The sequence below is a fragment of the Stenella coeruleoalba genome (genome assembly GCF_951394435.1).
Source record: "Stenella coeruleoalba genome assembly, chromosome: 5".
NCBI classification, from domain to species: Eukaryota; Metazoa; Chordata; class Mammalia; order Artiodactyla; family Delphinidae; genus Stenella; species Stenella coeruleoalba.
The window spans coordinates 105074111-105096315 of NC_137150.1; the positions used below are offsets into that span (position 1 = coordinate 105074111).

The 22205-nt window shown below is 37.0% G+C and overlaps 1 protein-coding gene across 2 annotated transcripts in view; it reads left to right on the forward strand.

Moving 5' to 3' along the window:
- The window catches only part of VGLL3 (vestigial like family member 3), a 44617-nt gene extending 23384 nt beyond the window's left edge, over positions 1-21233 (forward strand). For both annotated transcript variants that reach the window (XM_079923177.1, XM_079923178.1), the window contains exon 4: positions 17620-21233. In XM_079923177.1, the coding sequence (XP_079779303.1) occupies positions 17620-17663 (44 nt within the window). In that variant the 3' untranslated portion in view covers positions 17664-21233. The remainder of the gene's footprint in view (positions 1-17619) is intronic.
- Positions 21234-22205: the final 972 nt, after the last annotated feature.

Genomic DNA, 22205 nt, shown 5'->3' on the forward strand with positions numbered 1-22205 from the left:
TCTTATCTTGGTTAACTTGTTCTTTACTGAGCTTTCCAATGTTGGTCATTGCCTAACCTTACCCATTTCAGCTTCCTACTTAGACTCTGGGTTCAAGCTGGTTTTCTAAACTCTCAGGGGACTTGGTTCTCCCTCTCTATGAGAAGAGGATATGATGGGGCTAACCACCACAGGCTTCCCTCCTTCCTTTGCCACACACTAACAGTATGAAGGCAACTCTTGAGTTGTTTGATGCCTGGGGCCAAATCTAATGAGAGCCCCAGTTTGGTAGCTGCCATCATTGGCAGCCAGTCTCTGCAGGCTCTCACTTTCCAGGTACCTGCGTGGCCAGAGTTAACAATGCTCTTAGCAGGCAAATGGAACATTTTCTTCTCTCTTAGTTTGGGCTTCTTCAACAGGATACCATACACTGGGTGGGCTAAACAACAAACATTTAGTTCTCACAGTTCTGGAGCCTGGGAAATCCAAGACCAAGGTGCCAACACATTCAGTGTCTGGTGCGGGCCCACTTCCTGTTTCATAGATACTGTCTTTTCAGTGTGTCCTCACTTGGGGAAGGGACAAGAGAGTTCTCTAGGATCTCATTATGAGGGCACTAATCCCATTCATGAGGGCTCCACCCCATGACTTAATTGCCTCCCAAAGGCCTCACCTCTTAATACCATCACATTTGGGGTTAGGATCTAACGTGAACTTTGCGGGGACACAAACATTCAGTCTGTAGCATCCAACCTTTGCATTTTATAACATAAAGTGGAAGGTGGATGTGATTGCCTTTGCTCCCTGTTTCTCTCTGTCACTTATTACCTACTTTTGTACTTGTTAAGTTTAGTGTGACCCTGATTCCTTGACTCACTGTCCAGAATTTTGGCTTGAAACGGTCTCTTTGGAATGAAAAGTCTTTCTACTACCTTTTCGAAGTAGAAGAGAGGGGATTTTTGTTCTCTCTGAAGAATCTAGAGAGCACCCATATGGGTATATTATATAATAGTTCTTAATACTTACTGAGCTATGAATAAATATGTATTGAATACCCACTATATAAGGTATTGCCAGAGATACTTTATATATATATTTTTTGCTTTTAACCCTTAAACCAAATCTGAGATGGATCTTCTCTGATTCAGTTATTGATAAGGACACAGCTCAGTTTTCCTATTTGAAAACTGCTTCCTAAATCACAAATGCTCAAGGTGGATTTGAACTAAGACCTGCCCCAATCTAAAGAGTTGCTGGGGTAGCATCTCCCTGTTTATATAGGTAAAAGAGACTATTAATTAAAACTGTTAAATTAGACTGTAAATGGTTAATATTGAGGAATGAAGGTTTACCTTTTGGATGTATGTAGTGCTCTTCTTTGTCAGTGTGGGTTTAGGATGATGATCATGATTCTTTCCTGTCCCATAGTTTTAACCCAACTGAACAAAGACAAAGGAATCAAGCAGATAAAGATCAAATCATTAGCATAATTATTGATCAGGCCAAACTGGAGATCTTAGATTAGGCTTACTACCATAATTGAACTTCCTGGAATCCTCAGCTAAGTTTAGATATTGGGAGATCCAATCCTAGGGAAAATCTAGTCTTCAGAGAAGATTCCCATAGACAACTTCCTTGTCACACAGTTTAGAGCCTCGTTACTGTGAAAAGAGATGATGGTTGGTCAGATTTGCCTCAGAAAAGCATAGTCTGAGGCATGACTTACCTTACAAAGGCAGCAGGAGGAGCATGCACCTCCCTGCATGGGGGTGGCCCCAAAAAGAGAGAGTTGAAGGGGCTAAGCCACAGGTACTCATTTTCCTCTCCTATTCTCGGGCATCATATCAAATATCACATCTCTCTTCCTTTAGGAAGAGTTAGGAGTGTTTTAGGTCAGTTTCTCCAAGAAACAGACTCTCTGATGCAGTTTTGGTTGTAGGAAATATATGCAGTAGTGTTCTCAGGGCAACATCTTTGTGCAATGGGAGAAGAATTGAACAGGAGAAGTCTCACAATGAATAAGTTCAACTGAACCTCAGTGGATTCTACAGGGAGCTCTAGATCTGGGATGGCCTTTTATAATTGTCTTGCCTTAAGTCAAGGTGGATGGGCTTTTATATTCCCATACTGATCAGTTACTGGATGGATTTGCCCCGGAAGGAAGGTCATGACATTAGGCAAGGTAGCCTTGTTCAGCTGAAAGCAATTCCCAAAGCGAAACAACTGAAGGTCGTGAGCTGCCAACAGCAGGAGAATGAATATCTCAACACAGAATAGTGAGGGACCTGACAGCCCACCACAGTATCCACTACAGAGGGACAAAAAAAGAGCGGTAGCTACCTTCCACTTTTCTAACTACTTGTAAAAGAAGTTTCTGTATAATAGACCCAAGCAGGGAAGGTAAGATTGTTGAGAAGAATGAGAGATGAGTCCCTCTATGTAATCTATGCAAAGCTGACCTGACCGTGCAGCCCAGAACAGCTCAGAACTCAACATCTTTGTTAGGTGACTATTGAGCAACTGTGAAAAGAGCCTGCATTCAGGTGAGACAAGCCCGAAACTTCCCAAAGACCAGGTACTTAGGCCACCAAAATGTAAGTCATTTTTACATTAGGAGGTAAATAAATTAATCCAACCATTTGGAGAGAAATTTTGTAAAGAATATGCCCTTTTCGTCAATAGGGGGAAGGTTGAATAATTTTAGGTGCATTTTAATTTTGCAGCCATTTGATGAAATTAAGAAGTCTGGGAGGTTGAACATGATATAATGTTTAGTGACCTAAGAAAGTTTTAGAGTATCTTGTATGGTATAATCCAAGGGTCAGCAATTTTTTTCTGTAAATGGCCTGATAGGAATATTTAATGCTTTGTGGGGGTCACACTGTCTGTGGCCACCACTCAACTCTGCTTTTGTACTGTAGAAGCCCATCGCAGACAAAAAAATAAATGAGCTGGCGGTGTCCCAATAAAATTTCTATTGATACTAAAATTTGAATTTTATATGCTTTTTGTGTGTCATGAAATGATACTCTTCATTTTTCATTCCTTCTTTCTCAACCATTTAAAAATATAAAATCCATTCTTAGCTCATGGATTATGTATAAACAGATGGTGGGCCTGATTTTGTCTATGGGCTATAGTTTGCTGACCTCTAGTATGTATAGTCCCATGCGAATACTTGTTATCTGTCGACACACATACATATGCATGTGTGTGCCTAGAAGTGTATACCCCAACTTTTAATGGCCATTACTCCTAGTAATTAGTGTGCAATGTGAACTTTTAAGCTAGATGGCCTGGTTTTATAAGCCCAGCTCTGTCCTTTGCTAGCTACAGGGCTTTGGGCAAATTTTTTAACCTGCTTGGTGCCTCAACTTCCTTATCTTTCAAAGATGTTTCATTGGGTGGTTTCAAGGATTAAATGAGTTAATGAAGTAAAACATTTACAGATGTGCCCTGCACATAGTAGGTACACTATAAATTCTGGCTACATAAGGGAAAGTGATCAGACCTTCACTCATTTTAGCTTTAAAAAAGTTATTATTGAACAATATTTCATATATCATACACTTTAGCATTTTAAAGCATACAATTCAGTGGGTTTTAGTATGTTGACAATGTTCTACAACCATCTCCACTGTCTAAGTATAGAACATTCCCATCACCTCCAAAAGAAATTCCATACTTCCTCCTTCCACTATTACCTGGCAACCACTAATCTACTTTCTGCCTCTATGGATTTTCCTACTGTAGACATTTCATATAAATAGAGTCATACAATATGTGACCTTTTGTGTCTGCCTTCTTTCTCCTGGTCTGTTTTCAAGATTCATCCATATAGGATGTATCAGAACTTCATTCCTTTTTAGGGTGGATACTATTCCATTGTATGAATAAACCACATTTTGTTTATTCATTCTTTCAGTATTTGGTTTGTTTCTACTTTTTGGCTAATAAGCATAATGTAATGAACACTCATATACAAGTTTGTGGGTGAACATATGTTTTCAGTTCTCTTGGCTATGTACCTAGTAGAACTATGGGGTTGAGAGAACCTCACTTTTTATTTTATATACCTCTCTATTTCTTGAAAATATTTCAAAGAGCATTTACTATAGCCATAATTAATTTTTTAAAAATTTAATTACAGAGTATCATAATACAGTAATAGAATAGGGTTCTGGGGTTTGGTAGACAAAATTCTTCTACAAGCATGAGGAGAGATGGTCCATCTTTTCTGAAGGGCCCAAGCTAGGGTGAGGAGAGTGAGGTGCTTCAACTCAAAATTTAAAGAGATACTCACTTTCCAAGACGTGCAAGTACATACCTCCTTAAATTTTACCTCACCCTGCCCTGGCCCTGCTTTCCTGCCTTGCCTGATCTGCTGTCACTTATTGCTCCCTCTGTTGAATGGATACTTCATATACATCGCTCAGAACGATCAGTGTGTTGATATGATTGTAGGGCATCTGTATCTGCCCTCCTTGTGCAAACAGCAATACTCTGTTAAGAAACCTGGAAAAAATATTTTTGAGCTCTTAAATTTTGATAGTGAATAGGGAGCACTGGGCAACAATAGGGAAGTCAGGAGTTCACAAACGTCCTTCTTTTATTTTTTTCTTCATAGACACTATGTGTCTGATAATATCATAAAAGTCGAATCACCTTAGATAGTTTTCTGAATTTTTTATGATATAAGGCCTATAAGCTATATATATATTTATATATGTATAAATGTATTTTATACATATATGCACTTATATATGTATAAATATATGTATTCATAGTTCTACATATATATTTATAGTTATATATATATATATATATATAAATCTGATTTAATCTGAATCTTCTAATCTGAATATTTTGTGAAAGAGACGTCTTTCATAAATGACCCAAAATGCATTTTAATGCAATCTAACTTGTAATTATTATTGCTTAAAATTATTATACAGTGTTCCCTTTGAAATAGGCTAATTAAACTCCTTCATTGGTTAAGATCAGTCTTGCTTAATACTATATGGATGCTTTACATTGAAATCCATTAGAAGTATAAATATCTTTGTTTTATCAAATATAGGAAATAAAAGAGTGGGGTAAAAATAGCTCACATACTAGAGCAGCAAATGGAGAAGCAGTTTCTCTCCATGAAAGAGAAATGGATATAAAGTCACCACTTGCTTTTCCATCCAGCCTGTAAGTTACCATCTCTCTAGATCACCTCTCAAGACCCATGCTTTCTTGTAGGTGGTCTGGTGCTGACAAGCTTTGGAATTTTATTTGGAATATTAAGGGTATCAAAATCATGGAGTTTTGCATACAGTAACTTCTTGGAAATCATTTCTCTCTCTAAACATATACATTTACAATAAAAGACCAAAGGAAACCAAGAGTTACCAACCTAAGACATTTGAATATTTACCTGATAGCCTAGTGCTCCAATTCCAGGCTTTATAATGAAAGATAAATACGCTAAATTTGGAGAGAGATCATTGAGAGCCACAGTAATAATTAACAGGATAGTATGAGCTCTAAAAAATATTAAAACACCAAGATATTTTTCAGCATAGAGAAGAGAAGGCATCAAAGCAAAACATATGATAGGGGCTCAACTACAAACAGTTTCTCTCTTTTCCGTTTCACCACTTCTTTGGAACATATATACTAGTCATTTAATATATATATGAAGGTAATGGGGTTGGTGATTCATTGAAGTCTTTCCTGATGTTATTAATGATTTTTATAAATGAAGAAGTTAAGGAATTTTATTTAATAGTGTCATAAAATAGAATAGACACAGAAGCTTACTTCTAATCATTTGATTTCAGCAGGGAGACACATTAAATGGCATTTTAATATAGAAGCCATCCCTAGGACTATGTGATTTTTCAATGACAGTCACTCTGGTCGATAGAGATTTATAGATTTCTGGGTACTTACCTTGAGGGCCTTATCTCAATTAGAATAGTTAAAATGTCACAAAAAAATAGTTGTGGGTTAAAAAAAAATACTAGGAAGAATGTTTCTAAAGTAATACTTCCTGTGGACTTTTTTTTACAGTTTATTATGATTTGGTGACAGTAAAGACTTCAGTAATTAACAGATGATTGCTTCACACTTTCTGTAATCCTTTTTCTTTTTCTTTGGCCTATGGCATAAGTCTATTTTCCGCTGAGAGGAAAAATAAAAGAAAAAACACCAAAGGTATGTTACAGTATTTACACACTCTTGAATGGTGTTAGTTGTACAAGGCACATGTCCAGAATGACAGTTTCGTGACCAGAAGAAGATGGAAACCATCTTTGAGAGGCATGCAAAAGGCCAGGAGATCCCAGCCAGAGAGTGAAATCTGCATGAAAAGTAGCAGGATGGTAAATCAGAGGGAGAAATGCATTCCAGAGCACTGCTGTCAGTTTTGAGTATCCAGGGCTGGATTCTGCAGGGCCTTAATGAAACTCCCCTGCTCTCCCAGGGCCATGTAGACCTTGCCCATGCTCTCTCCCAGCCCTTCATCCTTAGAATGGTGCCATAACGTCACAATGCCCGAAACCTGGGGATTTCTTCCCACAGATCCTCCTCTGACCTTATAGGACAAATGCAGAAGCCTTCTGAGAGGATTCTGAATGTTTTAGGATGCATTTGCATAATAATACAAATAATTGCCTGTGTGGTATGTGTGTGTGAAAGACATGTTAGTTAAGGGAAAATGCTATTTTTCATACATTGCTGGTAGAAAATTAAAGAATTGTAAGATTTTAAAAAGTGAACTAGAAAATGTATTACAGTTAAAAATTCTCATAACCAAAAAAAAAAAAAAATTCTCATAACCTTTGGCACAGTATTCTTCCTCTTGTGAGTCTATGCCACACAAATACAAGCAGCAGCGTATGAGGATAGAGGTACAAAAATGTTTATCGTGACAATACTCATAGTAGCAAAAAAGTGGAATCAAGTGACTGCCGTCAAGGGTAATGTATGAGTGAAGTATGTTTTGTGTGGTATTGCTGACTGAAACAAAAAAAGAGATGAAGAAGTGCCTATATATGCCCTTTTTATAAAAAAGGGATGGCGAGAAATCCTGCATATGTGTACATGTACTTACAATTCAATGAAAGCAGTGAAGACTAGTTTGTCAATTTGTGTTTCCTTTTGGGGCTGAAGGTATTGGGGTCACTAATATGAGTTTAAGGAGGAGAGAATAAGAGAAAAATATGTATGTATGTATGTGCATATGTGTATGTAAGAGAAAGAGACAAGGAAAAAGAGAGGAGAAAGATTGATTTTATCAACAATTTACTCTTTCCCCCAAACTAAGGGGCTCATAAAATGATGGTAAACACAGGAATGTTAATCTTTGCAGAGACGTTTATGGAAAAAGCAGAGGTCCAAAAAATAGATTCCAGGACCCATATGTTCACTTAGCTATATTATGCTGAGCAAGCCTCTCTACCTCTCTGATCCTCTTCCTTAGATGCAAAATGGAGATGATACTCCCTACTCTGACACAACTAGGAGATTCCAATGAACTAATGAACGTGGTTGTGTTTTCTAGATGGTGACACATGGTGCAGAGCTAAAACTCTCATTATTCTTAATAAATATGGTGCATTTCAAACAGAAAAGGTCACACTGGAGATGTGAAGCATCATGCATAACTGAGATGCAAACTTTAAATGCCTCTCTCACTTTGACTATTTCTAATTTAATTTGTTTCTGTTCTTGAAGAATAGCTGTGATATTTATTGGAGTCAAATTTCCCAGTAGTGGTGTTTGCTGGTATTGGCCATACCTTGAAAACTGGGTGCTTTGGTATTGGTTGGGCAGATTATGAGGGAAGGGAGGATAAAGAATCCAGAAGATAAAGATTTGAAGGGTCAACAGAATATACATCTTTGACATTTTTAAACATAGTGTTCTCCATCTAAACACTCTACCATGTGGTAGAGGTTACTAAAAATGTATATCCTATCCCATTGTGCTTATGGATGGTTGAGATATTTGTTCTTGACACTCACATAGATCAAAAGGAAATTTTATGTGCAGAATAAGGAAGTTAGACTATGCATATAATTAGATTCACCAAAACTCCATTAATACATGCTAATCTTCTAAAGTTGTGAGCTAAAAACAGATTCATTTTCCATTCTAGTATTAATTTTGTGAACAAGTTGCTATCAGTAGCTATATAAATTGGGTGGCATCTCTTGCTTTCTGAAATGTTCTCTTAAAAATTGCAAGCAAAATTGGGCAACACCATTATCTTTTTTTTCCTTTTTTTTTTTGTTTTTTTGTGGTACATGGGCCTCTGACTGTTGTGGCCTCTCCTGTTGAGGAGCACAGGCTCCGGACACGCAGGCCCAGTGGCCAAGGCTCACGGGCCCAGCCGCTCCACGGCATGTGGGATCTTCCCGGACCGGGGCACGAACCTGTGTCCCCTGCATTGGCAGGCGGACTCTCAACCACTGTGCCACCAGGGAAGCCCAACACCATTATCTTGATTATTTTCTTGAAGGAGTTGTCATCAACTACCTGTCGTTGATTGGGGTTGGGGATTGGGGATGTTGTCAAAGTACACAGTGTCTTCCCAAGAGAAGCTTATATGCTTGCCTGAGAGGAGAGCTATAGAGGTTCAAAAAACTCATACTTAATTCTAACATGACTCTAATGGAGAACCACTCAAAGCATTAAAAGGCTTGTTTCAGGGGTCAGTGTATTTTGTACCAGCAAATTGTCTTTTCAGTAATGCTTTCCTATTTCCTGTATCACATACAGGCATGCATCTAAAAGAAACAGCTCGAATGAAGAAATCCATTTTAGAACTTGTCCCCAGGCAATTTCACATTGACTTTCAAATAGGCTACAAAGATTCTATACAAAATTTCTATACGGCCTGTGGAATTTACAGATACTTTTTATTCTCTTTCTGGCTGTCTAACTCTTCTCTTATTGTTCTATTTATCAACAATACAAGGTTTCACAAACAGTTGTCTGTGGCCAACATGTTCTGAATTCCTTGGCAATAATGACCAAAAAAAGTCTTGCGAGAGACTGATGAGAAGCAAAATATGCCATTTTTTGTTTGGTTACAGCCTGATATACTGGGCATTTAATTTTTGTCAACCACAAGCATGTGTTATAATGCTTATTTTCATAGCTGCCTCGTTTGAGCAGTATCAGGTGACATCTAGTATCTTCACAATCATTGAAGCCCTATTTATGTTTGCTTGGATTGGACAGACGTTTCTGGAAAATGTCAGAGAGTGAGCTTGTGCTCGTGTCACATAGAAGTGAGATGAAAAATGATGTCAGTGGAGAATTGATCTATATATACCATATCTCATTCTTACTGAATATTTTCCAATATGTTTTGATTTAATGGGAAGATTGATTACTTAAACTAAATGAGCATAAAAATTACATTGTATTTCTACAGTTCTGAAGTAAGTTTTAAAATTTGAGAGTTCTTAACTAACTCATAGTTTCAGGTAGAATGTTTGCTGTAGTGGTGTTGTGTCCCTAATTAAGGTTTTATGGGTAAGCAGTGGATCCAGATTAGCTCTTCCTTTGGTTGTATTATCTATTTTCTGGATCGTAAAGCTGTCACTGCATAACCTAGAAACCTCTTTAAAGATGGATGTTTGGCTGTATTTGTTATCCAGCAGATGTCTGGATAGTTAGAATCTCTTGAGAGTATTATAACTTGTGGTTTCAGTTACAATAAGTGATCCAGGCGTTTTTCTGGTCTTACTCCTCTCCAGTTCTGGGAGAAAGTCTGTAGAAGAAATTACAGAGGGTATTTCATTTCACTCTTCCCCATTCCTTTTTTGCTTTATTCTTTGTCTCTGTCTTCAAAGTTACTTTTTTTTTTTTTCTTTTCTTTTTCCTTCCTTTTTGCGGTACGCGGGCCTCTCACTGTTGTGGCCTCTCCCGTTGCGGAGCACAGGCTCCGGACGCGCAGGCTCAGCGGCCATGGCTCATGGGCACAGCCGCTCCGTGGCATGTGGGATCTTCCCAGACCGGGGCACGAACCCGTGTCCCCTGCATTGGCAGGCGGACTCTCAACCACTGCGCCACCAGGGAAGCCCTACTTTTTATCTGCTTTGAAATTGAGGTCGCTAACTTGGTGAGAGGTGTCTTCATGCCATATTGCACCTCCTGGTCCCCAGCTTCTCTCAGCCAAAAGGTTATCACACTGACACTGACATTTTGAACGTGGTAAATTGCTGCTGCGATAAAAAACTACCTGTGATTTATATTATATATTTGTCCAAAAGGTCGGTTTTAGAATTGCTGGTCCAGATTTGTAATTCCATATCCTGATGCTTAAAGTACTTGCCAATTTCCCTTCCAGCTGGGCATTTAAAGTGCACAAGTCTAAGGTAGTGGATATCGCTAAAGGCAAAGGCTGGAGAGTCTGTGCATGAGTTTGTGGTTTTGGAGGGAGGAGAGGTCTGAGAGGGCAGGCAGACTAAGGGAGCTTGCCACCTGGGCCAGCAGCAGTGGGAAACACCTGGCCACTGAACTGCTAGTCACCTGCAGTGTTGGCCTCAGGTGTGCGGGTGCCGTGCTTCTTAAAATAATGCAGTAAATTATGGTCTACCGGTAACGTCAGGTTCAGAGAGCTTTAAATTTCTCCTCCTCTTTTGAATCTGAATTAAAGATATTTTGGCAGGTTCAGACAGTTTTCACCTCATTGTTTCTGACAGTGTGGGGATTTTAAGCCAATTCTAAATGTACCCCGAGAAAATGTCTCTATACACTGAAAACCCTCCCTCTGCTAATCAATTATTACTTGGTCATAGTTAGGTATCTTTTATTATTGTTTTAGTATGGAAGAGTTGTCATGATAAGTGAATAATTGTAATTCAAGTATCATAATAAATTAATCCTTGGTCTGGTTCAAGAATGCATCTTGTTTGTGATGACTTTTAAAAGAATTATTGTCCAAAATTTCAGTACTAAGTATAGAGGTAATTAGTGCTCATCAAATTGGCCAAAAATACATGTAATACATGAGAAAAAATGCTAATATACCTAATATACAAAAAGCATTTAGAAATCAATGAGGAAATTACTTTCTTAAAAGCATAGAAAATAGGCCAAAGATAAAACACAGAGGAAAAAATGCCATAATCTCAATAATGTTCAGCTTCATTAATATTGAAAGAAATGTAAATTGAAATTATTAGATACCTTTAATCTATAATAATGATAATAGTAAAAATATGAATATTGGTACAAACTTTCTGAAACACACCCCTCATGATGAAATATGTAAGCATAAATGTGGGTATATGCTTGGGTTCAGCAATTATACAAACATATTTTCAGGATTTTTTCTTATCTACCAAAATATTCACATAAGTAACAAATATAATTTTACACACATGTGTCTGTGTATCCAAATGATGCGTATCTGTAGAGTACTGGGTAATTTATGGTACAGGGAAGAATGAATATTGTGTAGCCCTTCAAAAGGGTTGATCTACATACACTGACATGAATGGTTTTCCAAGATAATATTGCTGGTGAAATAAGCATGTTGTAGCACAGGACAAACAGAGGTGTATGCATGTACATCTGAAGTATACTCAGCAAGTTGTGTGATGACAGGGGACATTACGTAGAACTCTTACTTTTGAAATACTTTGTAACTTGATTTTTAAACAAGAAATCTATGATGTTTTAAAGTTTAAAAAAACAAAGATGTTTTAAAAACAAATAAAGGGAGGTCTCCATGGTGAGTAAACATGATCTATCTTGATATTCACCTGAAATGAAATCATAGTTTCCAAATTGGATAGCCCTCACTCTTATTTTTTTTTCCCTTCATTAGTGTTAAGGTGTTACCCCCATGTAGATCTTATTTAGAAATTCTTAACTAGCATTTAAACTGATTGCTCCGGGCCTCAGACAAACAAATGCAGTTGTATGATCATTAGCAGTGATAATTTTATAAAGTAGGAGAAGATAATATGACTGTCTCTCACATCACATAGTTTGTGATCATTTGACAGTATGTCAGTGTTAGATGTCAGGTTGTTGGTGAAGGTTGGATATTTTGATATAGCATCCAATACAGTGTTGTATATATATATATTTGTAAAAATTATAGCTCGGGCTTCCCTGGTGGCGCAGTGGTTGAGAGTCCACCTGCCGATGCAGGGGGCATGGGTTCGTGCCCCGGTCCGGGAAGATCCCACATGCCGCGGAGCAGCTAGGCCCGTGAGCCATGGCCACTGAGCCTGCGCGTCCGGAGCCTGTGCTGCACAACGGGAGAGGCCACAACAGTGAGAGGCCCGTGTACCACAAAAAAAAAAAAAAAAAAAAAAAAAATTATAGCTTTTCTTTATTAAAGCAAGGATGAAGCAGGGATTCACTTTTTTTTTAAATGTAGAAATAAGCTACTAGCTTCTTTTAGTCTAATAGCAAGCATTCTGATCCACAAAGGTTTTCTAGACTCTTAATATCTATGAAATGAAAAGTTCATTTAAGTATTTTCTTTACTTTTCAGTCATAAAATATTCTACCTGCACATCCAGGTTTTATGTTCGTATTTTTCTTCTCTTTTTATCAACAGCATGTTCACCAGTGCATGGTTACCACATTACCTCTTTTATCTCCAGCAATAAAATTAATTGGAAGCATATTCACCTTACTTATGAGCGATAGTCAATGATGTTGTCAAGTGATTATGCCTCCTTAGAAGTAGGATATGCTTTTCTAGTGGATATGACTCTGATAATCACATAGTCCCTAAAACTCAGGTGTGCTGGAGTGTAACATTTTCAGTAAACCAACTTATTATTTATTTCTGCCCCATAAAAGAAAATTTAACTTCATCAATACTTTTTTTTAATTTACTTTATTCAAGTATAGCTGATTTACAGTGTTGTGTTAATTTCTGCTGTACAGCAAAATGATTCAGTTATACATATATATATATGTATATATATATATACACATTCTTTCTCATATTCTTTTCCATTATGATTTATCATAGGATACTGAATATAGTTCCCTGTGCTATACAGTAATTTCATCAATTCTGAGTATTCATGGTCCAGCTCATTGATATCTTCATTGCTCAGTTTTTTAAAACACTGTCCCACTTAGAGTTGAAACCTCTTCTCAGATGCTTCCCTCATGCTCTCCCTAGGGATTGCTTCACATTGCATCACATTGTTTGTCACATTGTGAACGTTGTTGATTAAGAGGTTGCTCTCTGCTCTTGGCCTTGTCATTTCATTCCTATCTTGGCCTTTGTTTGCAAACTTATCCCCTCCCCACACTGTTTCTCTGTGCATTCTCCATACAGTGCTCCCCAGACAATGACTAATTACTTCGAGTTCAGCTTCCTAATATTTGTGACCATCCCTCCAAGGTGCTCACTGGGGTGGCTCGTGCCATTTCTTCTGCCATGGGGTACCCACATCTTCTGCCATGGGGTACCCACATCTTCTGCCATGGGGTACCCACATCTTCTGCCATGGGATACCCACATCTTCTGCCATGGGATACCCACACCTTCTGCCATGGGGTACCCACTACTATGGAATGTAACAGCAGGCCTGCCAGAAATCTCTCTGAACTAACTTCTGTATCATTGTTGCAGGGACCCATGGGAACTTTAAGATCTTTTCATAAGACACGTTGGAGTTGAAGGAAACTAGGGAGGGGGAAGTTTCTAGGCTTTCTATGCTTAGACACACCCTGTTGTCATCTCTACTTCCTTATTCCCAGAGCCTTTTGCAAGAGATGAATCTGTGAAGCAACAGCCTCCCAAAAATCTCAGCTAGAAAATGAATTATGATACCTTGATATATAGTCAGATTCTTCAAATTTTAAAGGGAAATCCTATTATGATCTTCTGTGACCAAGACTTCTCTCCTGCTACTAATTATTCTATATTTCTTTCTTATGTTCGTACTTCCTTTGTTCTATTCCTGGGTCTGGGTTTTTTTTCCCTTTTCTTTTGGTGGTCAGGTGGTGGTGGTGGTGGAACTGAAGGGAGGAACTTGGTCTGTGGGCTTGCATTTCCTTTCAGGCTTTTCTCCTAATTCCATCCCAGACTCAGACTCTGAAGCCAACAATGTGATGTCTTTGTTCTTTGGTCCCATTTCTGACAACCACCTCATGAGTCAAATGGCCACCCTATGTCTTCAGTGTTCACACTGGGGAGATCTTTGGGGGGCAGGGAGGAGTGGTTATATTAAAGATACATATCAAAAAAACACATCAGTTAATAAAACATGTCCATTACACGACTGGAGTAGTCTTCATCTGAGGTATAACAAACTACCCTGTAATCATTTGCTGTGTCTTGGGAAAAGCTTTTCAAATGTATAGTTTAAAAAAACACAGTAGGAGAGCTATTTTGTTAACACTGGTATCAGTTCTGTTAAATCAGGGTGTTTCTAAACAGTGCAAAAAGGAATAAAGCAGAAACTAACACACCATTGTAAAGCAAGTATACTCCAATAAATGTGTTAAGAAAAATGTATTGACTTTTCTTCAAATTAATTTAATGAAAGGACTTTGACTCAGGGAGTTGCAGTATAGGCTAGTGTCACAGCCTACAGACAATATAGTCCACATAGGGGGAGCCATATACATTGTGGTTAAGACCATTGACTCCGATATCAGACCACCTATTTTCAGTCCTGGCTCTACCACTTAATAGTTAACATAACCTCTCTTACTCTCAGTTTTCTCACTTGTAAAATGGATATATATATATATATATATATATATATATATATATATATAGCATAGTTGGAAGCATTAAATGAGATATTTCACATAAAGCAGCACAACATCTGGCATATTCAGCCCTAAGAAAGTGTTTGCTAACATTATTGTTATGATGTTTATTTTCCTTTCACGGAAAATCTCACAGACGAAACAATAAAACTAAAACTGAGTTACTAACATCAAGAGAAAAACACGGGTGATTTCAGCTAGCCAGTGGGCAGATTTCAGAATGTGTTATAAACTAATTTCATATAGGTTTGAGTTGAGGAATTGAGAAGGCAACAAAAAGCCTGAATAGGAACAACATAATAGCAGAGTTGATTTTGTGTTCTGGTAAGAAAATTTGGGGAAACCCCAAGTAACTGTAGATCATGTAAGGATCATGGATTAAAGATATGAATAGACCATGTAAGGATCATGGGTTAATGACTTTGTCTCCTTTCACCCTTACTTGGAAAACTAAGTGTACTGGCTGATCCTTAAATATTCTGATCTTCCTTCAACAAGTGTTTAACAGGAAAGATCATAGTCCTGCTTTCCTGTTACAACTTACTAGTAGTAGGGTCTTTTGCCTGTGGTTGTTCATTTTCTTGTGCTTTACTTATACCTATTTTGAAACTTACAGGTATAGCTACCTAGTAATCAAAGTAAAAGTTTTATTTATGTCCCATCACTAAGAAGAAGCTAAGCCAAAAGGACAACATTAGCTATTTAATATGTTTCAGGGCGTAGATGAATTGATTTTTTTAAGGTTTGCTTTGGAGTAATGCAAAGCTTTAGAAACAGAACAACTGAAGAGACAAAGTTATAATGAAAGTTATTCCAACCAGTTATTCTGGTTAGAATATTTAGGGCTCTGTTAAGTAATGTAATCCTTGTCCACAGAAAAAGGCTAACGTGCTTTTGACGGAGTCATCTGTCTTTGCAAGGCAAACTGAGGATTGCTTTTATTTAAGAAGAAAAAAAGACACTCAAACCACTTGATAATTCCAACACTATTCATGACTTGCAGTGCTGACATTCTATAGATTGATGTAGTCTTCAAGTGTGGAAAATACTGAGTCATACAGAAGATGAGACATTTTAATAATGAAAAAAATATTCATGCAGTCAGCAGATTGTCAGTTAAGGTGGTTTAGATTATAAAAGTCACCCAACGGAGACTTTGTCAGGTTGCAAATTATTCTGACCACAAAATTATTATATGAATAAAGCAAACTTAGAGTGAATTGGTACATCCCAGATCCTTTTATTTCTTTTTCCTGCTTCTCTTTATCCTTCTCTTCTTCTTTTGAAAAGGGAATGGAAAACTATTGACTCTGAATCTAAACATAATGCTGGTATACATGAAAAAAAACTTAAGATGGAGCTAATCTTTTGGCATTCTAGAAGTGCTGCTTTTTCCCAGGATACAAATGCTATAAACCAGAGATTGTGTCTTGTGGCTCTATGAGGTGCTTCTCTGACTCCTTTTATTTGTTCTTCCTCCCTTTATGTAATCTGTTTTGTAGATTGTCTTAATGTCTCCTATCAATGACTGACTAATTGTATCTTTTATAATGACACACATTGTTTTATAAAATTCTTTAACAAGTTGAAGGACAAGCAATGAAATCACTATAGCTGTTTTAGTGACAATTACATTGAAAACCATACTGGCTCATTTAACCATTCAATTTCTGACATCCAGCCCAGACTTAAAACAGGTTTAGATTAAAAATCAAGAAGACAGGGCTTCCCTGGTGGCGCAGTGGTTGAGAGTCCGCCTGCCGACGCAGGGTATACAGGTTCATGCCCCGGTCCGGGAAGATCCCACATGCCGCGGAGAGGCTGGGCCCCTGAGCCATGGCCACTGAGCCTGCGCGTCCGGAGCCTGTGCTCCTGAACGGGAGAGACCACAACAGTGAGAGGCCCGCGTACCGCAAAAAAAAAAAAAAAAAAAAAAAAAAAATCAAGAAGACAGCCTGGGATCCTAGCACCCACATAACAGCAGTCACACTGCATTTCTACTCACTTATTTAATAGCCTTCTCTTCATGTTTTGGTATTTGGTTTTAAATAACTGAAGAACAACCACTGTTTGGAGTCTTCACTCTTCCAAACAGTTATGCCTCAGGACAAAAATAAAGTGATTCAAGTGAGTGTTAGCTGAAGATGCTGTGCTAATTGCCCGCATCAGAAATTAGTCAATTGACTACATTAGAACCAAATCAGTCATATATTCTGTTTCCTCTTTGATATACTTCGTCCTAATCATTCTAGCTTTGAGTTGGAATTCATACATGTTCACATATTTTCCTTTTGTACTACTTTATTTTTATTTTTATTTTTAAATAAAATAAAATGTGTTCAGTAGCTCATAGTCTCTCAACCACTGCGCCACCAGGGAAGCCCTGTACTACTAGTTTTAAACTTACCTGTAAATTTCATTTTCTGGCTTTGAGATATGGATTGTTATAAGCCATCTTAAGTAGTTTCTGAAAGAAAAGGCAATAAAAATAAGTAAATTTAGTCACTACCTTAGTCCAAAAGTGGCATTTGATGGTTGCTGAAAAGTATGAACGGAAGCGCTGCCTAAATGCCCAAAGACTAGTTCTATCATTTTCCCCCATATCAGTTCCTTTTGGGATTAGAAGGAAGAAATCTTGATTTATATTATTTTATTTATTATTCACACCTACTCTAGTAAGATAAAACCATAGTATAGAATGTGTACCATGCAGATAGCACTGCTCTAGTCTAGAGTGTTTTTGTCACCTACTGTGTTGGTTGACTGTTTGTACATTGTGAGCTCAATTGTCTTTTTGGTTTCTATATGTAGATTTTGCCCATTTTTGAGTGCTACATATATTGATTCTCTTCTATTTCTCATTGTCACCTTTTCTAGGTCTACAGCATCAAGACAAGAGTAAGGACTCACCATGGTACTGAAACACACAGTATTAGCAAGTTAGATTGAAGTGTGAATCCATGGGCCCACTGGGAAAAGATGCTGCCAGGGTTTGTCATTCTGCAGTGGGACACAGTAGACATGGAAGGAAAAGAGGAAGTGTTATCCAGCTGACTTTGGTTTGGAGCCTTTTCTTGAGAAAGCAGAGTGGGTCATAGACATTGAAGAAAAGCATTTTTGTTTATTTTTTCCCTCATCTGAGCCTTTGCCAACTGTGCAACTCTCTTTTATTTTTTGTCTTGCTTTTAACAATACATGGTTTAATTTTTGTTTCAGTTCAACACTTTTTTTGAGTTTTTTTTTTTTCTTTTTCTTTTTGAACCAACCACCTAGTCAGGAAAAGATGAATCACAAAGAAAATGATCATTCTTTCAGGAATACAATTTTGTAGCTCTATGTGCATCTATTTTTGTAAAAATACAGAAAGTTTGATTTAGCATTGATGGGCTATTTTTGAGGGATGTGGGTTTTTTTTAATATTGTAACAATTGTTAAGTTCTGTTTAAAGAACTTGCTCTCAGAGAAGCACTGGCAAAAATGTTTAAAATGCTTGGCTTTAAGATGTCTGTGATGCGCTCTGTGCTTTCTAGCTTACCTCAGATGTTTGATAGTTTCTCCTTTTTACAAAAGTAGCACCATAGCCAAGCCAATATGGTATTATTTTACATTCAATCTCAGTGAAGATTTAATTCCATGCTAGCTCACTTAGCTCTGAGTTATATGTAAAGCTTGAAAAGGAAGTTTTTTAATGATCACACTAAAGAAAGGCTATTTCGTTACTTTGATTTCTCCCAAAGACTGCTTGGAGGTTGACTAAGAAGAAAGTTGACATAAACTTTCAATCAGATGGAGAGTTTGCCTAGAGTATACAATTATCTTTCTAGTCCATCTGACTTTGAAAAATGGAACCAGAATTTCTATCCAACTACTGGAAAAAAAAAAAAAAATCATGCTACCTTTGAGTGCCAGTGACTTATTTTTCTTGTTTATAATTATTCATTCATGGCAATTTTTTGCCATATTTTAAGTGAATTTTTTTTTCCTGAAGATAGTTTGAAGGGATAATATTTGGGAAGGTACTAGACACATCACAAAGCCTTTAATTCAATGGCTGTTTCTGAGAGTGTTACCCATCATTTTAAATTGAAAAATAATGTATTGCATATGTAATATTTTAAATCAGTTTTTGCGTCTTTTTTGTCTGTTTAACTCTGGTTTTAGTTGATTTAGTTCTTTTTAAGAAAAAAATGGGGGCAAGATAAATTTAAATTGGGATTTATACTACAATTACTGAAATTAGGTTAATAAATTGACAACTTACCTGAAATTTATTACTGAGGACTCAGGATTCAACTTGACATGGCCCTCAGGATCTAAATAAGAAAAAGTTGGGATTATCATTAAAATGCTATTAGGAAAAGATTAGGTTTATAAAAGTAGCCGTTATTGGTATTTTAAGGACTTTCAATGTAAAGTCCATTCTTTCATTTGCTTCCAGAGATGGCTCATATCAAAAAGGTAGTATTATATAGAAGTTTTAGTTTGTTAAAAATGTTTCTCAATTTTTCCCATCTCTGTCTTCACCCATGTGAAATTAAATGTTTAGTGAAATACATTTTCCGTCTTAAATAGTGTATCTCATATGTGTGAACATTTTAGATATAAGAGCAACATAGTCTCTGCTTAGCTAGGCAGAGTTCTCACAGATAATTTTCAAATATTTCCCTTAACTCTATTTTTATGCCATAATCTTCTTTCCTGGTGCATCTTATCAGTTATGAATCTATACACTCTCTTGTATTTTCATCACTATATTGCTTCTTAACCAGACTACTCTTAACACAGTATACACATTTAATCTAATGTGAGGTCCAAACATAAGGAATCTTCCACTTACTAATGACATGAACTTAGATTTCTAGGGAGTGGCTTGGTTAAATTATCTACATTTTGATCTACAATTTGATTTGATACAATTATTTGTAATTTGCCTAAATCTGTGTAGCACAAGGTTGAATGAATCTATAAAATTTGTTTTACTTTGTGTCCTCCTGAATTCTCAAAGACCAGTGTTCAGTAGCTCCCATGGGATGACTCACTGGGGATATTTATTTTCCTCCTCTTCCCTTGGAACCTGTTAACTTCCTTTGCAGTTTCTCTTAGAGCAGTTTTGTACTCCAACTCATTCAGATCATTCAATTGGATTTTCCCAATAATGAGAAGAAACGTATTGACTTTCTGCCCGTTTCCTTACTCTCCACTGAATTGAATGTAAGGCAAGAGAGCTGACAATTAGATAGCTTCACCCTGAATTTAGGGTGACACTTTGCCCTGTGTCACTCCTGGTAACTATCTGATAAAACATTCCTTGGCTCAGAGGACCCAAGAAAAGTTGGGAATCTGAATTCTGCTGTACACAGGAGAGATTTGTGAGTGAGATCCCCCATTGAGAACAGGCCCAGGTGTTGCTTGGCACAGCGCAGGGACTGGATCCTTGCCTATACAAGGAGTGGATCAAAATGTGAGTCAAAAAAGATGAGTGCCTGTCTCTGTAATTGTCTCACATCCCATTGCTACAATCATATTACTATTACCACCGAAGTCATAAAAGAGGATGAGTTGTAATTTAGTATGATTCTGAGTTTAAGTTTAAAATGCTGTCACTCTCTGGGTTGGTTTTCTCGCACCAAAATGATACTGTTAATTTTGGAGGCTTCCAGACTGCTTTATTGAGGGCTACCATCTCCCTCCCCAATTTCATTTGCAACCACTCCACCTTTGGTTATTTTATAAATTAGGCTTTATTCAAGCTTTCTAAAGATCTGTGAGCTAGATCCTAGAAAATCATCTCATTGATTTGACATCTAATCTATGCTTCAACCACTAAACTATCATGAAATAAGAAACAACAAAATAGTGATTAGGTAGATCTTTACAGGTTATTTGGTTTTTCACTGTTTATTTGAAAAGCACCTCTAAAGGTAAAAATCAATGCTTCATCTTAAGAAGGTTAACCGTCCCCTCCTAACTTTCCCCTTTAGCTTTTTTCCTCTCTCTTTCCTCTTAGAGTTATTTACATTACTATTTTAAGCAAAAATGGCCGGGATTGCTCTACATTTTGCAAATGATAACAAGTGGTTTGCAAATAATTGAGAAATTAATTTCTTCAACGTTGTAAAAACCTTTTTTTAAAAAAAATTCTAGGCACTGGCATAAACTGTGCCCTTGAGGAGCTCGTTATTCATTATACAAATGGCAATCAGAAAATATATTTTTAGAAACTGCATTCTATCCCTTACTGAGTGCCCCTTGGTTATGTAATGTTTGCCAAATTAAGTCAATGGGGCAATGGTACTAAGAGGTAGAAAAGGCTAGTATTTATGTTACAGTTCGACTAGAGGATAAATAGAGAAGCAGAATGAATTAATGAAAAAAAAAAACAACAACATTGGCTTGGACATTAGGTCATTTTCTGAATTCTGATTTAGCCATAATTAGATGTGTGTTTTGGTGTTTCATTTATTTATCTCATGAGTAAAGTGGGATAATAATACCTAACTGGCAGGCTGGAAATCATATATATATACTCAATCATCTGGCTTATAGTAGACATTCAATAAATGACAGATACCACAAATACCTATCAGCTGAGTAAGTAAATCATAAAATTGAGCTCCCAAACATCACTTCTGTTTACTTTCCACACCCATTTCTGTAGCAATCAAATAGTTATGACTGTGCTTTTCTGTAAGAAATCGTTGCAAGAGAATCTTTGCCTTCTACTAGATGTTGAAGATAAAACATAAATTTCTAAATTATCTCTATTTTAGTGTGCTGTTTCTGAAGGAAAATAAATTAACCTTTTAGTGGTATGTAGACCCAACTTTGAGCTTTCTTACATGTTCCAAACTTTTATTCATCCAGGACCCTGTGTATTATTGTCCCCAAAATTAAAGTGACAGTTTCATGAAATCACCAAAGTTTTAATTTTTTCATTATATTTTGGGCTTCCTTAGCACCTAGAATAAAAACATCTCTTTTGAAGTTATCCCATTTTTTTTTAACTTGGACAAAAAATTGCAAAATATGGTGGAAAAAATGTTCTGCATGAAAAGAGGAGGAAAAAAAACCCCAACCCTTTATGATCTCAGTCAGCAGATTTATTCTACTTGAGAAAAAAAGAAACAACTTCATTGGAAGCAGATGTTGACACTGTGTCAGTTATTGAAGATGGAAAGGGTTCACTTGAGCCATTGTGGTTACAAAGGGGTATCGATGGCTGTTAAAATTCCTGTGATTGAGCATCTTCACAGCAGACAGGACAGCAGAAAAGCTGAAACTATGAGACCAAGACTGAAATCAGCCTGCCAATTTTAATGTACAGGACCCTAAGGACTCAGTTGTGTTTTTTTTTTTTCCCTCTTTCAGGATAAAAGACATATCTTTCAAAAAATTTAAGGTGGTTTGAGAGAGAAATTAAAATGTATTCTCTAAAAACATAGCCCTAGAATCCTTCAAATCTA